The following is a 23505-nucleotide window of genomic DNA, read 5'->3' as shown; positions in this document are numbered from 1 at the left end:
ATTCGTTATGTTGATGTTTGTATAATACAAGATTAATATGTGTATACAGAGTACAGTATAATGTAGGCTAGGCTACCATATATGTATACGTTATACCATAGTGTAGGCTAAGCTAATTCTTATTTGTTATTCAATTTCTCTTTGTACTGAATTATCATAAATTAATCTACATGAACCTCCAGAATTAGCTGATATTAATAATTACTATACTGTATAAGTACTGAGTATACTTTATAGTGTAGGCTAGGCTACCATATGTATAGATGGTACTGAATACCCTAGTGTAGGCTATGCTACATTCGAGATACATTTTTCCAACAAAAAACTGGTTTTTAGAAACCTAACCCCACTTTAAGTAGGATAATACCTGTAAAGTGGTGTAAAGCATAACTTTTTAAAAGATGCATATTCACTAGGTTTGTATTTTATAATAAGATACTCATATGTGAGTATTACATACAATAATTTTATATCTCATGTATGATGCAACTTTCTTACAATTAGCTTCAAAATTAGGTCTTCAAAGCTGCATGAAACACGAATATATAAAGTAAACTCTTTAAAAATCAAATTTGCTGTCTTATCACCCCCCTCTTCCTATTTTTAGTTATACCTAGCCATCAACAGCATGACATCATTCAAATACACCGATGATGAACCGAAATATCCTTACAGTAAACATCTGATTCTTCTGTGTCATTCAATTTCTTCTTGTACTGAATTATCATAAGTCAATCTGCATTGAACCTCCTGAATTAGCTGATATTAATAATTACTATACTGTATATGTGTAGAGTATACTGCACAGTGTAGGCTAAACTACCATATATGTACAGTATATGGTACTGAATACCCTAGCGTAGGCTAGGCTAAGTTTGGGATATGTTTTTTCCAACAAATGATGGGGGTTTTTGGAACCTAACCTAATTGTAAGTAGGACAATACCTGTGCATGGACCACACCTGGTTTACACCTCGGCTCAGTGATACAGCCTCAAAATGTAAATGGCTGACAGTTCAACAGCATGAAGAAAACCCTCTTTTGCATCTGGTCACGAACTGACAAAAAAGCAGGGGGTTATTTGCTCCCTGCTTCTTAACATATTGTCAGGAGTCAAAGTGTTGCTCATCCCAACTACAAAGTATTCCCTCACTCAATCATGGAATGCTTTCAGGGCCAACAACATTACTTACATCTCAAAGGTGTTATAAGCAGATTAAGTTTGTCTCCTGTCCACATAACCGACATGTTTGTGTACAGGCAGTACCCGGGTTATGGCGTTCCGACTTTATGGTGCTTGGCTCACAGCACCATTAACCTGGTTTTATAGTGCCGTAACGGTTTTACAGCGCCATACCCAGTTTTATTGCCGCGTAACCTGTTTTTCGCCATAAGTGCCATTTATTCCCATTATTATTATGATGTTCCAGTTTACATCATTTTTCAGGAACACAACCCCTCCCATAAACTAGGGATTGCCTGTATATGTATTGAATTTTCACATTTCTACATGATCACACAGTCTACTTAGGTAGACATAAAATAGCTACTACAGAAGTAAGCCCAACCTTTCCACCAATGTGTCCCAAAACGCAGCCGTCAGGCCAGATTATCCCTTACTTCCTGGCTGAGGATCACAAGACAAGAGGAAGGACTGCTGGTGGCCAACCAGCATTGATTCAACCACCACTGAAGCAAACATCAGTGAAGATGCCCATGCAGAAAGAGGCTCCCAAAGGATGATGGACTAACAACAAGACAAAATTGGTTATACCTTACAAGGTAGGAACTGAACTGCAACAACCTGACCTTGCTAATACAGACAGTCCCCAGTTATCGGCGATCCGGTTTTACAGCGCTTGTCTACTGACAACAATAATCAGCAGTGGTCCCCACTTATTGACAGCACTGATCCCCGGTTATCAGCTCCAATAACCGGGGATCGGCGCTATTATCGCTGATTTTCGGTCATCGTTGCTGTCGGGAATGGAACCCCGCCGATAACCGGGGACTGCCTGTATGAGTTCACACTTGCTGCTATTCCCAGCACAAAGCATAAGGCTTCAAACCAATAAAGTTCCTTGGCAATCAGAGAGCGGAACCTCTCTAATTGCTTGAGTATTTAAAAGTACACATTCCTCAGTTACTATAAAAGCAAGAATTCTCACATGCTGTCCAACTCGCTGCATTTTTGTCTCAACCTCAAACAGACAGAGAAGTCAATGATCAACCTCTAACCCTATTGTCAACTTCATTACCAAGAGCCCACTGTAGAGGCCAGGAGACAGGCTGTATACAAACAACAGAGCATTCTCCTACAGCATTAACCCCCCAACTACCAAGAGGTACAAAGTTCCTGGCAATAATGAATGGAGCTCATAAATTAAAGTGGTAGGCAAGAGAGGGGCAGACAACAGTCCTTTAAAGTTATCTGTGAGCATTCCAAAAGAACAGACTAGGCAAGACTGGCCCGATGCTGCCATATTGCCCAATGGGACAACAGGAACTTTCCTATCTTCCTACTTGCAGCAGGAGAACAAGAGGACTACATACCTCAGCATCCAACTCCCTTCTTACCCTTTTGAAATGGAACCTGAGAAGGTAGTCGAAATGGCCCTTTAACAAAGAAAATTTCTCAGCTGGAACTCCCTTCGAAGCCCTAAGGGATGTGCTGGGCAATGCCAAATGGATTAGTACATCCCAGCTGTCAGAATAAATCTTCTCCACTACTGCCTTGAAAGGAGTAAAGGCTACTTTTGACCAAAACTTGTCAAGAGAACTGTGAATAGCATACACATGTATCGTCTCACAATGAATTTCACCAGCCAACTGGTGCATGGGGAAAGTCAGCACCTATCCTCCTGACACCAACAACTTTGCCCTGTAACTGAAGATGACACACAGGTGATACTGGTGTCTGCATGCTTGTTCAACCAAAGATTGAGCCGATTCTAAATAAGGTTAGCAATTCACATGGTTTTTAAAAGCTTTCATAAAAAACAGGTGATTCTGACCTACTATTGTTGAAGGGTGACATAAGCCAGTCCTCATCTCCAATAAACCTTCTATTTAATTATTTACACTTGATTTAGGTGTTACCGGGATAAAGGTTAAGCTACGGGAAGATCTGGTTATGAGATAAGCCTTCTGGATTTGGACCTACCATCACTAAAGGATAGTCTATGCCAGTCCACTTGCCCAAACACAAGCTTCCACCCATTATACTTTATATATTTACATCCTCAGTTTGGGGGTAGGGCATGGCACCCTAGGTTAAGGTTAAGGGAAGGTTTGGTCAGGTTGTATCCCTCTGGAATGTGTTTGATATGATTTTAAGCAATCTGTAAGGAGGTTTGGCCAATGCGAGGCCACATGTTCAAACCGACAATTAGACCCATCACCATACATTCATACAATCTTGTCAAGCACATACAACAGCATTGTGCACTACTATTTCTGATGTAATTTCCACTGTAAAATTGCCAACCCATGAAATTGTGACCCATCACCCTACACCCATTCTTATCGTTCTACGTTTGGTTGGGTAAGATAAGGACTCAAAGAAGGCAAATTTCCCACCCTTGGTCAGGTAAGGACACAGCACCCTGGGTTAAGTTCAGTGAGGAGACTCCTTGGTAATTCTAAGGCAGATCTCTGCACAGAGATGTTGTTAAATAATGAAATTCTTTTACTGAACACAATAGAAAAGGGTGTAGGCTATATGATGCAGTCCAGGCAAGATCACTTGGAAAGTTTTCTTAAAAGTGAGAAATTTACTGACTTTTGTTTTTGAATTAATCCCCAAGTGGCTGGTACTAATCATGGTGACCTTCAGATGCTTTCTACATAAAAACATACACAAAAGACGGTACATTTCTCAGGTTATTTTGGTGAATGTCTCAAGTTACCTCACCTGTACTGCATCACATAGACTAACCTACATCTTTTTCCATATTGTTCAGTCAAAACACCTCATTAATTAACAATAGGCTATCTGTGCAGCTCTTCCTTTGAATTATTGAATCCATTAATTTTCCTTCTTTAAAGTTTTCCCTCCAACCAAAACCTCCAGTTCCCCCAATGTGGTCCCTTATAGATTAACTGGAGGATATTCAGGGGCTCACATATCACAACTATGTTGCTACTGAAATGAACGGTTAAACTATAGAACAACTCTGCATGGCTTGTTACCCAGGAAATTGAGTTTTCCTGTACTTTTAGTGTTGTTGATGAAGGTGGTGGTGTCGTTTACTGGCAGTCAATTACTGTATTGTTAACCTCACATCTTCATCAGGAACCCTTTGGGAATGGTGGATTTTGGGTGGGGTAAAACACAGGGAGAGAGAACAGACATGTTATTGTTATGATGGCCACCTGGAATGGATCCATTCATACACAAGGCATATGGGAGCCATAAGTTCAAGAAGGGACTGGCTAAGGAAACCTATTATAAAAGGAAGATAATGTTTATTTCTAGTCTGAACATCCCATCATGTACTCTACTCAGTACCATCAAGCACTCCAGTCTTGGTCGTTTCAGCCATAGGTCATTTTGGCCATAACAACCAAAACAATGTTAGATGCTATGTTGATGGTATTAACCATTATGTTTATGGTATTTACAGTCATTATTTTGTTTTTACCCACATCCCCAAGGGACTGGCACTAGCCTAACAAGGGGGCCGATTTTGCATGTAAATGTGCCTACAGCCTCAGGTTTGAAAACTTTTACAACAAATAATTTCTGGTTGAAATCTTGAATGGGACAATTGAAAACTGCAAGAAAACTTTAGAAAAAAATATATGTTAGGCGGAACTGGAGTTCAGACCAGAAATGAATTTTTACCTAGAAGGAACTAAAATAACCTAACCTACCCTAACCTAACAGGACGTGTTACTTAGCCGGGAGCCAGAAACTCCACTTTTTACCAAAAGTTCTCCTGTAACACTGCAAGCATGATAGCATTCCAGGACGGCCAGCATACAGTGACATATCAGTTCTGAGGTTAATTACAAGCTAATTACAATCGACTGCCTAAAAATAATGGTAAATGCTTGATTAGCAACCGAAATACTATACAAAGGCTCAATTTCCAAGGTAACAGCAGTGTGGAGTTAGGCTATACTATAGTTCAACCACATGAATTCTAGTCATGTCCAAAACACATTGCAACAGGAATAATATACTTCCAACTCAAGTTTAAAACCCTATTCAATACCATTTCTGAATTACCCTTGGCTTAGATCTGCTGTAGGTTACTATGATATGGAACTGTCCTAAAAGAAAAAACCACAAACACTGGGTTAGATATTACAGGGAAAGCACTACATGGGTAACCCTCACAATGGACGAACTCACAGCAGCACAAAAAACCCTCCTAAATCTTAAAGGTTTTTATCTGTATTTTTATATGCGAAATATATATGATCTATATTTTTCTTTCATTGCATAATTTAGGTACTGAACTTGTGAAACAATATTTTTATCATAATAAATCATATATATTTTTAGATTTAATTCTACTAAAAATTCACAAACAACCCTCAGAACCACATGATCGAGGGGTTGACTGCTGCAGACTTCGGGATTGTGTATAAAGTTGAGAGTTTTCCACCAGATATGGCCGGCAGTGACGCAAAATCTTTACAGAAAAGGGGGAAAAAGCATGAGCTACGTTTGCTTACGCTACGGGAGGGTTAGGTTAGAATGGATGTTTGGTTACGCTACGGGAGGGTTAGGTTAGGATGGACTAAGTTCTTAGCAGAAACTTTCATCTAACACCGAGTCAGCAGCGGCTTCCCGTTCCATGCAAACGGGCATTTTCAACAACTTGGCCATGCGTTCTTTAAATCTAGTGGTGGCGTTCTAGGACGGACAAGTGCACGTACACTACTTGGATGGCAAGCAAATCCATATTAGCAAACATCATGCTCCTCCAACAACCTCAGTAACAACAGTGAGAGAAACGCCACTTTATGGTCACTCCCGGCAATTTCTGAGGAACCACAGTCAGTTCACTGTCCACCCTTCACTTTCGCGTACTCACTCTACGAATTTCGGAGTCGGAAGCTCCTCTTGAAACGCCTAAAGCCTCGTACAACTTATTGTCCGCCATTCTTCCGTACTGCTCTGCGTAATCAGTCCTCCTGATGCCAGAACCTTCTTGACCATTGTGCTCTTTGACTCCGGTGCTTCGTACGCGCCCAAAGAAGAGGTCTCGTACTTACTCTCAGTTGTCAGTAAACATACATTTACAATCGTATGAAAGTATTGTTATACCTTTATCTCATTCATACTTATTAAAAATTTGATAGAGCAAGGCCTGTGCAAACGAATCCATTAGACAATGTTAATTTCGTGATGTATGCAGAGGAAAGGAACGACCACCATGACATAATATGACAATACGCAGAGGAAAGAAACGAGCACCATGACATATGACAAATGTCTGTCAATAACAATCATATGAAGTATTATGCTGAGTGTAACGATTTTACTTATTAAAAACTTGATAGAGCAACGCCTGTGTAAACGAATCCATTAGACAAGGTTAATTTCGTGACGTACGCAGAGGAAAGGAACGAGCACCGAAACTTCAACGTAAACCCAACAATAAAATGAAACTGCTGATTGAAAGAAGCCCTTGGACCAACAACGCCAATCATGAATGTGTCGTCAACTTATCAAGACATATGGCAAATGTCTGTAAATAATGTCATTCACTGAACAATGTCAGAACACACAGCATTTACGGTAATCAAGATATCTAACAGGGGTAAATCTGTGTAGCGCTGTTATTCCACATCCACCGGTATGAAAGGGTGACCTTGGATATTTCACGTTAGGTACTATGCAAGTAACCGTTGTCTTGTTAACTTAAATTTTATATTGTTTGAAAGTAACGAGTAGTTAGTAAGACTGCCTTCAGTTTTGAATATCAGTGATATTGTAACATTGACTTTAAGATGTGTAATTCTAGAATTTCAATAACAATATCGGAGTGCAATTAAGAGAACGAATTATAGTTGTTTTTTTTTCTACACCTGGAAGACAAGTGACCATCGCCAAGAATATAGCAAACTCAGTAGGCTTAACATAAGTACTTTTGCATTTATTATTAGCATCATCACCACCTCCCTCGTTCATGTTTAGAAGCCATCCTGTCGGACCTCAATTGATTCATCTGGGGATCCATTAATTTCACAGCGTCAGTTTATACTTTTCCTTAATTACACATTCTTTCATTTCTAGTGGGTTTTCATATTTGCCTCTGCTTTTCTTCAATGTCTTTGGATTTCACTTTTTTTTCTCATGGTATCTTATTGACTAGTTAGTTCTGTGTACTCAAAGGTCATTTTTCAAACTTTGATGCGTCTTGACTTCGTTAACTTTTTTATGTTCCAACATGAATATATTTCCAGTGATATATTTCTGCCCTATATCGACTGCATTTCTTTCCCATATTTTTCTCACGTATTGAACGTTCAAGGGGCAGGATATCATTATACTGGAGTTGTTTCCATGATCAGTTTTTTTTCTTCTTCTTCTTCTACGTCTTTGTACTTCTGATATGATCTGTGCCCTTGCAGTACACCATTTTTTCTTATCTGAATCACAGCTTTGAGCGTACAAGTTCTCTAGTACATCTGATCTGCTAATGACCAAAATCCTTATGTTCAAAGCATTTTATTGCTGGTATATGTCATCAAAATTGCAACACTTCCGGGCACGTTTATGGCATATCATCCCGCATTTCTCTATTCCTTCTTGGCTGTGGTGCCCATTTTATGATGTAATATTTCACTGCTTTTCCAGTTTCAGTATACCAACCTTTTTGCAGACATTTTCAATTTTTATCAAATCTCTTAGCATTGAGTCCTTACTTTTTCCATCATCTATGCTATTCGCTTCCTTATATTCTAGGATATTTGCTGCCATATTCTTGGTTTTTATTTGCTAAAATAGTTTATTTATTTACTGTCGTGTTCTTGGAATTTTATTAGCTAAAAGTTTATTTCTTCACTTTTATCAGTGACCTTTGGAATCTCACGAATCACAAACATTATATTTTTCTCGTGTTGATTAACTTTCCTGTAGGGTCGGTAGAGTTTAGAACTAGCGTAATCTTTTTTTTTTTTTTTTAATTTGTCTGCATAGCGTGTTCCCTCTGATTCCGAAGCTGTAGGCTATTTTTTTATTTGCTTACTGGTAGATTCCATTTCTTCATTAATCTTACAATGAACTTCTGCTTCAACGTGTTGATTTTGGTCATCACTTTCAAGGATAACTTTGCAAATTCGTCGGATTTTTCTCCTAGTATTCATATCTGTCTCATCTAAAGATGATGTCATCCATTCCTGTTTATACAATTTAGTCGCTTAAAATACTATTGCAGCCGTTCCATTACATTGCTTGTGGTCTCACTGATTGCATGCTTCACATTTATTCCAATTTCCATCTGCTGCTGTGCACAAAAATAGGAAAAACCTTTTTGCTCGGTCTATACTTCATACGTGTTTGGAAGAGACGGCGTCAGGCTCTTACAAACTGATTCATCACCAACGCTCTATCCCCTCGCCATTATTACGGTCATTACTGTATTTTTCCTATCGCTTTCACTCTGGATCTTCTTTGCTATTCCTCCAAATTTCATGATAGTTTCCTTTTAAATTTCCAATTTTATTTAATCTTCACCTCCAGATGTTCGTTTTCTACACACACACGGCAACACAAATTTATATAAAGTATACACAGATCTGGGAAGGCGCTGTACCTTAGAGGTATACGTCTGATGGAATACAACGATTGCGCAAAAACCCATGTTTCTGTTTCTCTGGACTCATATTACTTTTCATTCGTTAAGAGGTGTGTGTAGCGCTTCCTTCTGGGTTAACCTGCCTTCTTTGTCTTTATTATTATTATGTTTTTTTTCTGTCTGGGCTAGATAAAGCCATTAAGGTTGTACGTATCGTGGTCTTTCACATTAGGGAAAAATAATGTCAACACATTAGCAATTCAGTTAAATAAAGATCTTCCCATGTCACAATACAAACGCATTATATATATATATATATATATATATATATATATATATATATATATATATATATATATATATATATATATATATATATATATATATATATATATGTATATGGAACTCTACAATCAACTTGGAGATATAAGAAACGGTCACAGATAAAGACAGGATTACTTTTAGTAACAATCGATTACCTTATCCAGTATATTATATTTGAAAATAACCTTTATCTACATAAAATGTGCATCTGATGCTTGCCGTTCCTACAGATTGCTCAGGTTGTTTTAATCCTATCGCAATTTCTTTTCCTGATTGCCCAATGCAAAATGAATGATAGTTCTGACAGTGAGCTTGATTTTATATACCAAGTTATAATAATTTGATTGGGACCAGAGTTACTGCATTCGACCTGGTGCCGATGATACAGAATTTTAAAAACTCGCAATTTTTCATTGCTCAAAGAAAAGTTTTAATATGAAAATGATAGCTCGAGCAAGTCAGCTCAGCTTTCGTTGGGAAGAACAGAGCCTGGCTTTTTTTTTTCGAGAGCACCACTCTCACGGAGCTGTAAAACTCATGCTAAGAACGTTACGGAAATAAAACATTGTTGGCTTGAAACTTCTTGACAATTAGTTGGCGTATCTTATTGAAATTAATTAGAACTTTTGGCTATTCCTTATACATTATCGGACACAATTAAATACAAATACTGAACGGTATGGATTTCATATAATTCACTGACTCATACCTGTGCTATAAAGTAAGTAAACAATGGATTTCCATATTTTGATGCACCTCCAGTTTACATCAGCTATTGCTGACGTAACACAGTGCAAAAGCCTTTATAATAAGTTGTCGTGCTTGTTATACGTTATCGTACATCGTACACAGGCTTTACTGAAACATTCGGGAAGCAATCTCTTCTTTATTCTGTTAAAATAATCAGAATGACCCCTGCATAAAAGTTAAAATGATACACCTGTTACTGAAATTCCATAAGAAAGACAAGCAAATAAGAGGTTGGCCAGGATTTGGAAAAACAAAATCTTTCCAAAGTTGCACCATCACAATTTTCTTAAGTTCACCCAGCTGGCGTAGAAAACTATTTTAGGGGATACTTGTGTACAGGATTTAACACAAAGCTCAGTCGGGGTACTTATATCTTGAATTAATATCCTTTACCATCAAAGTTTTGAGGGAAGCGTATAACATTGTTTCATGAAACAATGTGTCTTATACTATGATATCCGACTAGTTCTAGTAGAGTATCGCATTGTATATGACCATATGACTTTTGTGGTGGCCAAATTATTATTATTATATTATTAAAATAGTTAAAGACGTCTATCGTCCTTGACCCTCAAGAAAAGGGTTAAAAGAATTTAAATTTCTTTTGTTACTGAGCGATGATGAGAGTATACATTTCTGTCTCCATTTCTGGTCTTATGCTTGATATAAAAAAATTGCAAAAAAAAAAAAATTTTGGATATTGCATCTTTCACATTTTACTACTGTGTTATGGATAAGCCTGCGCAGAATATCCCAAAATTATTGCTTTATTCACCAATACACAGACTACGTTCAGTCACCTTACATACTGTCCACTCAACTCTTTCTTGTGTGAATTCTCTCAATCCCTGGATGTTGAGGCCATTCCTCTCTAATTCTTCATTTATTCTGTCTACACACCTCTTACCCTTCTTCCTAATACTTCCAAACTGTGTACTCTTTCTACCAATCCATCATCCTTCACTTTCTCCATATGACCAAACCGTATAATCACCCTAATCCTTTCACATGAGCTTGCCTTTACATAAGTTGACTGCCCTTACGATTCCGTGGGGGAGTAAAAATTTAACCACGATTGATCTTCAAAAATGGTAATACCAAACAATACTGACTTGCAGGTGAAATTCCAACAACCCCTCTAAGCAGCAAAGACACTCAAAGATGATTCACTATAAAAAGTGAGAGATGGGAAACATGGTGATTATTAATGTAAATTATTATTAGGTATTTTAACCAGCACTATCAACATATATATATATATATATATATATATATATATATATATATATATATATATATATATATATATATATATATATATATATATATATATATATATATATATATATATATAATATATATATATAATCAGAGATCCATAAGACAAGAAGTCTTCAAAGTTCTTTATTTAGAAACGTTTCGTGCAATCCTTTGCACATCATCAGTCTGCAATAAATTATAAAGAGCAGTTAAAACTAAAGTTAAAATAACAATTATTATACCGACAGTAAAAAATTTTTTTATAAAAACATAAAAGCAGAAAAATTTTATAAAAAAAAAAAATAAATATATTAAAATTCATCAAGCACCTGTCCCCTAATTTGAATAGTAACACTTCTGCAGTTTCTCTCTCTCTCGCTTAAGGTGTTGTCTGGGCATTGACGTTTCTTCAGGCCATTCTTCTCTCTTGCGTTGTACTGTAAGGTAGTTAAATTTCCTTAACAAACTTGATGAATTTTAATATATTTATTTATTTTTTTTTATAAAATTTTTCTGCTTTTATGTTTTTATAAAAATTTTTTTACTGTCGGTATAATAATTGTTATTTTAACTTTAGTTTTAACTGCTCTTTATAATTTATTGCAGACTGATGATGTGCAAAGGATTGCACGAAACGTTTCTAAATAAAGAACTTTGAAGACTTCTTGTCTTATGGATCTCCTGATTGTGCATTTGCCGCTTGACTGTTGGCTATGTATATATATATTATATATATATATATATATATATATATATATATATATATATATATATATATATATATATATATATATATATATATATATATATATATATATATATATATATATATATATATATATATATATATATATATATATATATATATATATATAGTACCTCGAACTTGCTCAATTCGAGTTGCACTAATTCACAGACACAACTTTTTCATTGGAACCTAACTAATGGTCATACACGAGTTTTTCACAGACACACGAACATTTGTGAACACTGAGAAACCCCGCAAAAGTGTTTGTTTAATTTTTTTTTATGTAATTTATAAGTTTTCAAGCTTTTATGTGTAAATTAACATTAAATATTATTAAAAGTAATATCTCTCTCTCTCTCTTAGAGATGAATTTTTATGGTACATGTATACAGGTATGTTTATTTGTATGATAAATAAACTTTTTACCTCATAATAAATACTAATTTTCAAATAAGATTAATGAAATTAACTAATAATAATAATAATAATAATAAAACTGTAATTACAAAATTCGTATTATTTTGAACAAACAAATTCTTCCCTCATCTTTTGTAAGGAGGTGGTGAAGGCAAAAGCTGTCAGACATGTCATTTAACATGACAAGAAGGGGAGTGTTGCTAATCAGTGGTCAAATTTGTCTTGTAATTCTGTGTGTCTGTAATAATTCATAAAAAATTTCAATCTATTAAGTAAGGACAACTGTTATCTCTCTTGTTCGAAGTTAGCCTACGTATTACAGCACTCTTTCTCTGTATGTCTTCAACTGTACAGTACATAATTTTGAATTGATCTAACTTTACCTGTACTGTTTACAAACTGTAAATGCACCTTTCTAAAACATAGAGACATAGAGCATTTCAGAACAAAGAGAAAGTGACAGAATAAAGAAGTTCTTAAAAATGAGGTTGAGAAGGATTCTAAAAATAGATTGGCGGAATGGGGGAGAGAGTCACACCATTTATTTCTTTTTTTAAGGGTAATGTATTAAGCTAACTTTTAAATGAAAATACAGTAACTTTGATTTCATTTAATAGTTAGTTTAATACTGAATTTCCATCTTTTGATATCTAACGTAAGAATAACTCTCTCTCTCTCTTTCCCCGTAATAATTCATAAATAATATACCTTGATATTTCAAGTAAGGACAATATCTCTCTCTCTCTCGTGTTATTCTCTCAGTCTCCGTAATAACTGATAAATAATTTCACACTTAAGTAAGGACAACTTATATCTCTCTCTCTTGTTCATAGTTAGCGCTCACACATTTTTACAACTTATTAATTCTCTGTATGTCTTTACCTGTACAGTAGATAGTTTACATTGATCTAATTTGACCTGTATTGTCTATGAAGTGTAAATGCGCTAGTGTTGCAAATACGTTCTAAAACAGAGACATAATAACTAAGAGTTGTATTAGTCAAATTATAAAACACTGTTTGTTCATTTCAGAACAAAGAGAAAGAGACACAGAATAAAGTTGTTAAAAAGAGGTTGAGACGATTCTAAAAACAGATCAGTTGGAAGGGAGAGAGAGAGAGAGAGAGAGAGAGAGAGAGAGAGAGAGAGAGAGAGATTTCTTCCAAATCATTTAAAAGTTAACTTAATAATTTGGGAGTATGATTAATTCATATTTAGTGTTTCTTCCAAATCATTTTAAACCATGCTTAACTTAATAATTTGGGAGTATGATTTCGGTCATATTTAGTGTTTAAACTTTAGAAATAAGCATTTATTAGCATTTTTAGAGACCATGCTAAATATATATGCGAAAATTAACCTATATATATATATAGGGTTCTGGAACCTAACCTCGCGTAAGTTATATATAGAAACTAAGGTGTGAGATATGCAAATTGTTGTTTTCTGGTAGGTGTCCCGTATATAATCATCCTAAAACCCATTTTCAAATAGACTCTTAATACCTGTTACTGATAGTTCTGATGGCAAATTATGTTTACTTTAGTCAAGAAAGTAATAGCAGAAGTTAAGTCAGGCAGCCAGTTGTTTCAGATTCTCTCGCAGGCTACTCATAGAAGTGTTAATCCATCTTTCATTAACAGGACCTGAATTGAATTGCCTGTTATGTATTTTAAAAGCTTTATGGAGAAGCAATGATTGTGGTGTAAATAGTATTTATCTTGTGTCTTCTCTTTCAAGCAGTCCTATAATGCTTGTCATTAACTTGGCTAGGAGTCATAATCAAGAGTTGGAACCGAACCTCTCCGTTTACCTAAGCATGACTCTGGAATTCATTACAAGTAAGATTCGACCTGAAAGCGGATCATTGGTTAAACCCTTTGTAAATTTCAGCCCTTACTGAATTTATCTTTCACGGAAGGCCCTGCTAGTCCTAAAATTATATGATCATCAGAATTTACATACCTTATGTCTTTGCATACAACTTCCCTTTCAACTGTATTAGCAGTTTGCTTATTAACTACTTTTGATTGCTGAATTCATTTATTATATGCACACTAGTGCAAGGTCTGCTATTCTCATCTTTAACCAAGAACCCATTTTTTCAGTTTTAATCTTAATTCATTGTTGCTTTGAAAGTTTGGTGTAGACACTTAATGTTGATAGTAAATTTCAAAGCCTTGAGCTTTCCAAATCTTAATGGTTACCAATCATAACTGCAGATGATTACTGAGCTAAATGAGACACATCTTGAATAAACACTTCACATCTTTTGTGTCATGAGAATCTGCAACACTTCAAGTAGTTAATGATTACTGTGAGAGCCTCCAGTCTGTTTAAATACTCATATTTACATCAGGGTAACATTTTGATTGATTTTTGTAATTTGATAATACACTAGTTAACTGTGTTTGTGTCTCCTTTGTACCTTTGGTTGACAACCACTTATGTTGTCTAAAAAATTTAGTTCATCAGAACAAGCCTGTACCTAAATTCACCTTTTATGTTAGTGCATTTTTGCTGGAATCTCTGTGTACTGAATTAAAACCTGCCACAAGGGGTGAAAAGATTTGTTAATTTTCTGCTAAGATATATGCTTATAGTGATAAACACAGTCATAGAAATGTGAGAAAGCAGAAAATTTGAGTGAATTGTGGCTATTAAAAATACATATACTTAGGTTTGCAGCAACACTTTTACTCTCTGCCAATCAGTCTCAACCACACTGCAGTTTGTTTGATCAACCTTCCTGTATAAATTGAATGCAAAGAACCAACATATACAAAACTTGTCCAGGTTTTGGGTGGCCACTTGAACCTGGTGATATTTTTTGACCACTTGTTTATAATATGAATTTTTTTGCATGCAATTATTAAAAGAACAACATACAGAACTGGTTCTTCTAATACAATGGACATGAACCATCAAACAGTGCTTCTGATTTTTACAACAAAGTTGAAACACCTTTATTTTACTGTTTTTAATACCATTAACAAAAGTGCACCATTAAAGCTGCTTTCTGTGGCTCATAGTAGATTAAGTGTAGCTTGAACTTACCACACTTAGATAATTTCTGAGGTGGTTTTACCAACCACTACTTCTATTGGAAAAGAGGATCATTATCCTGGAAAAGCCTTCACATCAAAGTTCATGGCAATCCATCTTAATTTTGCCAAGAATAGTTTGAACTACCTGATTATTGTTATTATAAATAAACAGTTCACCCAAACAAATGAATTAATCTCAACTTTTTTACAGTTATTCTTTTATCAAATGATCAAGTAGTTTAACCTGAAGCCAAAGTGGTGGTCCCTCTGAGAAAACATTCTCTGCTAGCATTACAACAACTTCTGTCACATACAAAGCACCTATCCTAATAGGACCATCTGGTCTAGTTCAACCAAAAGCTGTTCTCATTCTCTTCTGGAGATAACCTTCCCTACCAGAGACTGAAGCTCCTTGTTATGCCACACTGGGTAAATCTTTATGTTATGAACAGTGCTATACTTGATATTCAGTGGTGGAACTTAGCCTCTCAAGGAAAGCTGTCATTACACAACCCTCTCTTGCAACACCATTTTTATGCTTAGCAAAAATAGCCGAGACATCCATTTCCTCAAAGCTTTCAGCTTCACAACCACCACTTGGGAGGTTTGTGATGGTTGGTGTAATACTGTTTTCAAAGGTCATAACCCTACATGTGAATTTCTGGTAACACATCATCACATGCCACAGCCATCTGCCTGTTTTTAAGTATTTAAACACAGCATCTCTCCAAAACTCACTTCTTTGTAATGTGATCATTCCAGTGCAATTCTACTATGAATCTTTAGAGCTTCTAATAAATGTTGAAAATAATAAACAGTAGAGATACTAGCAATGGATAAAGAAATTGACATTTTTATCTTCGTAGTATTTACAGTGAATACGTATCTACTTTCATAAAAAATCTTTTGATAATAAGTATAAAAATACCCATAATAAACACAAGCCCTATTCCAGCTATTCTTTCTAAGACATTAAATAATAAACCTGTTGACACTATTTACATTCAAATCTAATATCTTGGACTACATTCCTGAAAAAAGCACATAAGTATAATAGGATCTGTACAAATCATCAAAACTACTACTTATTATATTACAGTGGCACCTAAACTTAACAGATCTCAGGTTGGTTTATTTTGTTACTAAACAGTTACCCCTAAGTCTCATAAAAGTAATAAAAACATTTTGTACTTATCAGGAGTAATCTGGTAAGGAAGCCACAGTTATTAGATAGTGGATCAAAAAAATCTCTCGTACTTTCTCAAATAACTGGTATGTATGAGGTATCAAGACGGTGAACAAATACAGGTGACTGACACTTTCCTGTTTGAAACCGTGAGCATGGGGCCTTTTTTCCAAGGTAAGTGACCCCTCAGACCATGCTGTTTGAGCACTTCTGTCACTCATTTTTTAATGTGTGTGTCTACGCATACACATGTTGTGTTAGGAAGCAACATAAACTTACCGTGGAGCATCCCTTTTCTCTCTGTACAGTAATGTAGTGTTACATAATTTTCAGTGTGTGTGTGTGTGTAAAGAGTATACATACACAAAAGCATGGTGGCAGGATAACCTACGCACTTAATGTGTTTGCTAGCCTTTCCTTCTCTCTCTTGCTGTCAATTCTTTTATAAGGAATTAAGATTTTGAGGTTACTTATTTTTAAAAATAAACTATGCTTATGTTTTTTTCTATTTTATATTATGAGTTTTGTGTACAGCATTTTAAATATCTTGTAATTATAAGCAAGTGCATGCAAATACACATATCTTTAGAAGCAATTCATTTTTCAGCTATGTTTCTGAAATTGAGTAAGTAAACAATTTAACTGAATGATAATTACAAAAATACCAGTTAGGATAGGCTATTAAGTATTTACTGCTTTGCACTATAAGGTATGCTAGCTGGCTCCAGGATACTGTATCATGTAAGCAGTACGTCAGTCAGTCTTCATTACTTAGTGGATTTTGTTATTTATGAGAAGTGGCTGACCCCCCAGCTCTCCATTAAATTGAAGTGCCACTGTACTGTTAAACATACAAAAATATATACATTTAAAAGGGATTCTCCATTATCTTGTCAGAACTACTTGCACAATGATGTCTGAAACTGGCACATATTTCTGAGTCACTAGTTTAAAAACTTATATACTTTTAACATTTTAATGTTTCTTCAAGAACATCTAGTTTGTGGCTTGACTAAAAGGCTTCCAAATAATTTTGTGAGGTTAACTTCTGAATATGCATTAAATTTCAGAATTTTCTGTACTTCAGATTGGAGAATGTTGTATGCTTTTCTCAATGTGTCATCACGAATACCTGAAAAAAGTAGTAAAGTTAATCAATTTTACTTCAGTCACAGCAACTACACAATCTCACATCCTCAAGTTACATAAGTTTCAATCACTCAAATGGATGGCAGAATCATAGACAGCACATGAAAGAAGAAAGGTACAATGAAAGAAAACTATAAAATTATTGACAATTTTAATAAATGTTAATTTCTTTGAAGGAATACTGACAAGTCTACCAAAAATCACTCATTTGTTCTTCAGTAACTGTGAATAAAAAATATAGTTCCTGTAGAAAAACCTATTGAATGAACTGAACAATTAAAATGGAGCTACAGTAATAACATAATATGCAAAAAGATCCAACAAACTGAGCCGTTTTAGCTAATCAAAAGAGCATTTAGCTAACCAAATTAAAAAGATTTTGTGAACTTTTGGAGGAAAAGCATAACTTCACCAAACTAACCATCACTGCACAAAACTGAATGTTGTGTGCAGTGACTACTGTATGTAGCAAAACTATATTACAGGTGTATTCAAACATTTTTATCTACCTATTCACTTCCATAACAAGAATCACATGGCTAACTCAACTATTAGGATGTAGAATAGAATAGAATATAGAATTTAGGCCGAAGGCCAAGTGCTGGGACTTAGGCATTATTCAGCACTGAAACAGAAATTGACAGTAAAATGGTCTGAAATATGTAACAGGAAGAAAAATTTGCAGTTGCACTATGAATCAATTGTTAGGAGAGGGTGGAAAGTAAGATGGAAGAAAGAGAATATGAATGGAGGTACAGTAAAAGGGATGAAAGGGGTTGCAGCTAGGGACCAAAGGGACATTGCAAAGAACCTTAAGTAATGCCTACAGTGTACCACATGAGGAGCACTGACAGCACTACCCCTCTACGGGGTTATTAAGATGCAAACAAAACAATCCAAATCTAAATTATGTTTTCATTACTCAGGACAAGCAAAGTTTTAAAATAATTTCAACTGAAAACATTTGATAAGCAACATTTGAATTGCTTGTATTTAAATCTAGCAAACATTGTACATTGGTTAAAACACATCTATTGGTAATATTTTTAATTACCGTAGATGTTACAAATTTACAATCACACTTCCAGACATTTTTGTCTCCACAAAGAGCTGTGTATATTCATTATCAACATATGAACTGCATGTGTTTCCGGTGGGTTTACTGAAAAAAATAGTTTACACTGATCATAGTCCACAGGCCAAGATAGGAAAAGTAGCCTAGATTCAGAGTTGGTTCCAACCAACTTGTGTACAGCTGAAACTCCATAAAATATTAGAGGGAACCTTCGCACATCACACTATACCGGTAGTAGACTTCTATCTGTGTAAGGCTTCACAATTTGGGATTCAAGAACAGCTACTTACAGTTCTTCCATGGTTGAAAACAACAACATTGCGCAGCAGATGAAAAAGGTCTTTTTTTGGTATCGGGATTTTCAATGCTTATTTCCTTATCTGTCTTGTTTCTTATTTGTTGCTTTTACCTAACAATTTGTTAATTAATTTACCCATCCATTTATTTAATCATTATCAAGATAATGTACTTTTTTCACTGTTTGGCAGCCCCTTTGTATTTGCCTGTAGTTCTTTTGGGTAATCGTATCAAAATAGCCAAGATAACTGGCCACAACTTTGTTATGGCGATATGAATGAATTTTAGAATCTTCAGTAAAAAATTACAGATAGATGAAAGAACCTAGCGCATATTTTTGAAACCGATTCCATTGAAAAACCTACGTGGTTTAGAGAGCAAAAGACTTACTCGCTCCTCTTATTGTAAAATTTCACAGATGATTCTTTATTTCAGTTTTATATAATCTATGGTACAAAACTATTACACATAAGGACACAGGCAAGCAGCGCATTGACAGGGATGAAGGGGATGTTTGTAAGCTAGAAGAGCAGCTCCAAAAGTTCAATCCTTTTGCAAGAAACTGTACAGACCTGATGTGTATTTCTAGCAATGACATTGTACCTCCTGATGTCCTAAGAGATCTGTTAACTGCTCAAGAAAGGGGCAAACAATTACTGATAAGATTTATGCAAGACCGTCTTCAACCAAATGCCACGCAAATGTTCCATGCCCCAATAACAAAGAACAAATAAAAAAACTTTTGCATACCTTCATAAAGTGGAGGTGACCAATAAATGTGGAAAAGTAAACACTGTTAAAATAGACAAAGATATTTTCAGAAGACTCCTGAGTGCCTCAGCCAGTGGCAGAGATATCAACATATCAACTATTGTGAAACATTAGTTATCCCCAGTGCCTACATCACTTGCAACATTCGATAGAAACCTGAGAAAGGCTGATAAAGCTCCCCTTTGAAACATACTTAGCAGTGGCCACAAAGTGAAGGAGCTGCCTAGAAGTAATGATACCACTTGTGTGCTTGTGGATGCAATGGCACTTCTTCGGTCATTGGGCAAACCCACAGGAGCTGCCACATTTGGTGACTTAGCAGATGTATATTGCAAAATGTATTTGGGTTTTTTCAAACATGTAAATGAGCGGATGTTATATTTGATACATATCAGACAAATTCCATCAAAACTGGAACAAGGGCACGTTGTGCCAGTTTTAGCAGAAAAATTAGACGAGTGATCGATTCAAGAAATGTTCAGTTGCCAAGCTCCTGGCAAAATTTCATTAACCTCTCAGATAATAAGTTGAATCTTATTCATTTCCTTACCAATGAAATACTCATGCAGTCACAGAGATTGCCTCTTGAGCAAGAACTTGCTGTTGCAGGAGGATGTGAAAACCCTGAACTTGTTCTTTCTTCATCTGGAAAGTGTATGACTCATCTTAAATCTTCACATGAAGAAGCTGACACCAGGTTAGTGCTTCATGCAATTGATGCCTCCAAGAATGACTTTAAAATTAAATGTATTATTGTTCGATGTCATGATACAGATGTGCTAGTTCTCCTTACTTATCACCAGACAACAGAGGTGTGGATGGCTGTGGGTACTGCCAAAAAACCTAGGTATATCCCTGTGCATGATACTAGGACATCTCTCCCTAACAACATCATCAAAAATTTACCAACATATCATGCAATCATGGGTTGTGAAACAACCAGCCAACTGAGTGGACATGGCAAGAAATCAACTTGGGCCACTTATATCAGGCATCCAGACATGTTAAGTACATTCACTGATATGTCTGAAGGAGCTCTGCATGATGCAGAAAAGTTTGTCTTAAAAGTGTATGACCCCAAAACATCACTAACTTCAGTAGATGACCTTCAAGCCGACATGTTCCATCACGTAGGAAGCTTGGATAAGTTACCACCAACACATGATGCTCTCACAATGCATCTTAAAAGGTGCCAGCACTAACTATTGATCTGGTTGAAAGCCTCAGAGCCTTTGCCAACTCTTACTTCACCAGAAACTTCTGGCTGGAAAAATATGGAAACAGGTGAGATGGTCCCAATTCTCATGACAACTGAATCCATGCCATCTGCTTGTGATGAGTTGTTAAAGTGTGGATTCAAAACAAGGAAATGCACATCTCGCTGTAGCTGCAGTAGGAACCGAGTTCCTTGTTTATTTGCCTGTGGCTGTAGAGCAGAATGCAGCAACCCTCATAACCCTGCTGCCGACTTGGATGATACTGACGATGATGAGGAGGATGATGCCATAAATGACAATAGTGTTTTATTTGCAAACACAAATTAAACAATTTTTTATAGTATAATTCATATTAACAGATATATTATACAACCATGTCAATGATGAAGTGTTGTTGAGTTTGTACATACTTTCAAGAAAGATGTTCATCATTTCATATGACTGACATGCTGATAGGTTAAAATGTATTTTGCAATATTTTTTGTGACATATTAATCATAAGTATTTTGATATTTATCTCTTTCATATTTCACTGCATATCTTGAAAAATGTAGTTTTTCATATGAGTATGTTTCATTATCTTGTTTTTAATGTTTAAATTGGCCTATGAATGATAATGTGGTTTTATTAATAATATGCAATAATGGGGACATCAAATTAAAGACATGCATAAAAATGTTCTTATTTTAGATTGGTGATAATGAGGAAACAATATTCTTGACTCAGGTTGCTCTTTAGCTTATGCAAGCTCAGCAAAACTTAGTTTCCCATTTTTTATGACTGACATGCTGATAGGTTAAAATGTATTTTGCATCTTTTTTGTGACTTATTAAACAAGTATTTTGGTATTTATCTAATTCATATTTCACTGTATTTCTTGAAAAATATAATTTTCGTATGAGTATGTTTCACTATTTTATTTTTTGTGTTTAAATTTGCCTAAAAATGACTATGTGATTGTATTTGCAACATGCAATTTTGGTGATTACAAATTGAAGACATACATATAAATGTTCTTATTTCAGATTGGTGATAATGAAAAAACAATATTCTTGAGTCAGGGTTACCCTTTAGCTTATGCAAGACAAGCAAAACTTAGATTTTCCAATTTTTTATGGATGATGCTTAGATTGGATGAAATAGGGAGCAAGAGTATATTATGTTCTCTGAACTGCCCGCTAATAGGTTATGCACTAATATTTTTTAACAAGTCAAGCAGGAACAAAAGAGAATTTTTTTTATCACTACTATCATGACATCATGATAACTGAATTAAATACAGTACGTTATGTCTAACAGTTAAAATTTTTTAAAAACATTTTTTCAACGAACTTTGGATTTTAAACCCCTATGAGTCAAAGCAAAGTTTAAATCAAAGGTTTTGAGTTGACCAGTCTTATAGTATGCCTACTCTGAGTCATTTTGGTACGAATTTTATTTATACTGTATGTTGAATTTTATTTATATGTGAGTTGGAACAACTGACTTAATCATGAAAGTAAGTCAAAATTGCCTGGGGAAATCAATAAAGCATATTCTTTACAAAAATCAATATTTTTCTAACCTAACACACACTTGCAATCCTACTACCGGTCTCAAATGGTGTACTTAGAGTTAGTCTATCAAATAATAATGGTAGTAGCTTTACACAAAGTGGTTGGAACGAAAAATGAAATTTGGACCATTGGCCCCTGGACTATCAGGTGTAAATAAAAAAAATCTTTGGATATTATCTTTCCAATTTCACCAAGCTTTTGCCTTTTAATTTTAATTATACATTGTATTTAATTTCTTTTATTTATTCTAAATTATATTCTTAGTGTATTCTGATGCTTTAAATGTTTATTTCATTCAATAACAAGCTATTAAATGTTACACAGGCATTAAAAATTGGTTCCATTAAGTCTGGAAGACAATTTCTGGACTTTGGCAATAGTCAGTGTTGACAAAATCCTCCTACAGGGATTTTGCCCACAAAACCTTCCATCTAGTCAGGTTTAGAGATCAGTTGGAATAGCAGACAATGTGATGACTTATGTGATGGTTCTGATTTGAAGTGATATTACTGTTTCCTTTGTTACAAGTCTTTTATTATCAAGGAATACACTATATGTTGCACGTTTAATAAATTAGAGTTACGAAACTAAGAGATTTGAACTTCAGATTGCTAAAGAGGACACTCCTTGGTGAAGCCAAGCAGCACGTTGTTCGCTCTCATCTTCTAGACTTCATGCAGGTTAGACATGTTCTTGTGTGTCGTATATCAGTCATGAAGCTTTGAGCAATTGTAGTGTTTTGATCCAATTTAATCGATGCCAATCTTAGCCTTTGTATTGATTTGCAACACGTAACGAAATAACACAACATTAGCGAACCCGATGGGTAAAACGTATGCTCGATCAAATTGCGATGTCAGTGAATTTGTGGGAACTTAATGTAACTTTTGTGTCTTGACTTCAAACTCCACATGTTCTGGAATTCATCTTTTGTTCTTTGTTCAGTTCCCAT

The 23505-nt window shown here is 35.2% G+C and overlaps 2 protein-coding genes across 2 annotated transcripts in view; both read right to left on the bottom strand.

The window, feature by feature from the left end:
- The window catches only part of LOC136829536 (dnaJ homolog subfamily A member 2-like), a 60530-nt gene extending 54326 nt beyond the window's left edge, over positions 1–6204 (bottom strand). Inside the window, 1 exon segment of the mRNA XM_067088373.1 lies at positions 6048–6204. Within this exon segment, the coding sequence (XP_066944474.1) occupies positions 6048–6116 (69 nt within the window). The 5' untranslated portion in view covers positions 6117–6204.
- Positions 6205–16153: 9949 nt separating this feature from the next.
- Positions 16154–23505, bottom strand: part of DNApol-alpha180 (DNA polymerase alpha catalytic subunit) — a 309561-nt gene continuing 302209 nt past the window's right edge. Inside the window, exon 30 of the mRNA XM_067088444.1 lies at positions 16154–17620. Within this exon, the coding sequence (XP_066944545.1) occupies positions 17475–17620 (146 nt within the window). The 3' untranslated portion in view covers positions 16154–17474. The remainder of the gene's footprint in view (positions 17621–23505) is intronic.

This window comes from Macrobrachium rosenbergii, chromosome 44, assembly GCF_040412425.1.
Source record: "Macrobrachium rosenbergii isolate ZJJX-2024 chromosome 44, ASM4041242v1, whole genome shotgun sequence".
Classification (NCBI taxonomy): domain Eukaryota; kingdom Metazoa; phylum Arthropoda; class Malacostraca; order Decapoda; family Palaemonidae; genus Macrobrachium; species Macrobrachium rosenbergii.
Note: the sequence above shows the minus strand (reverse complement) of the source record. Positions and strands in the feature narration are given on the sequence as shown.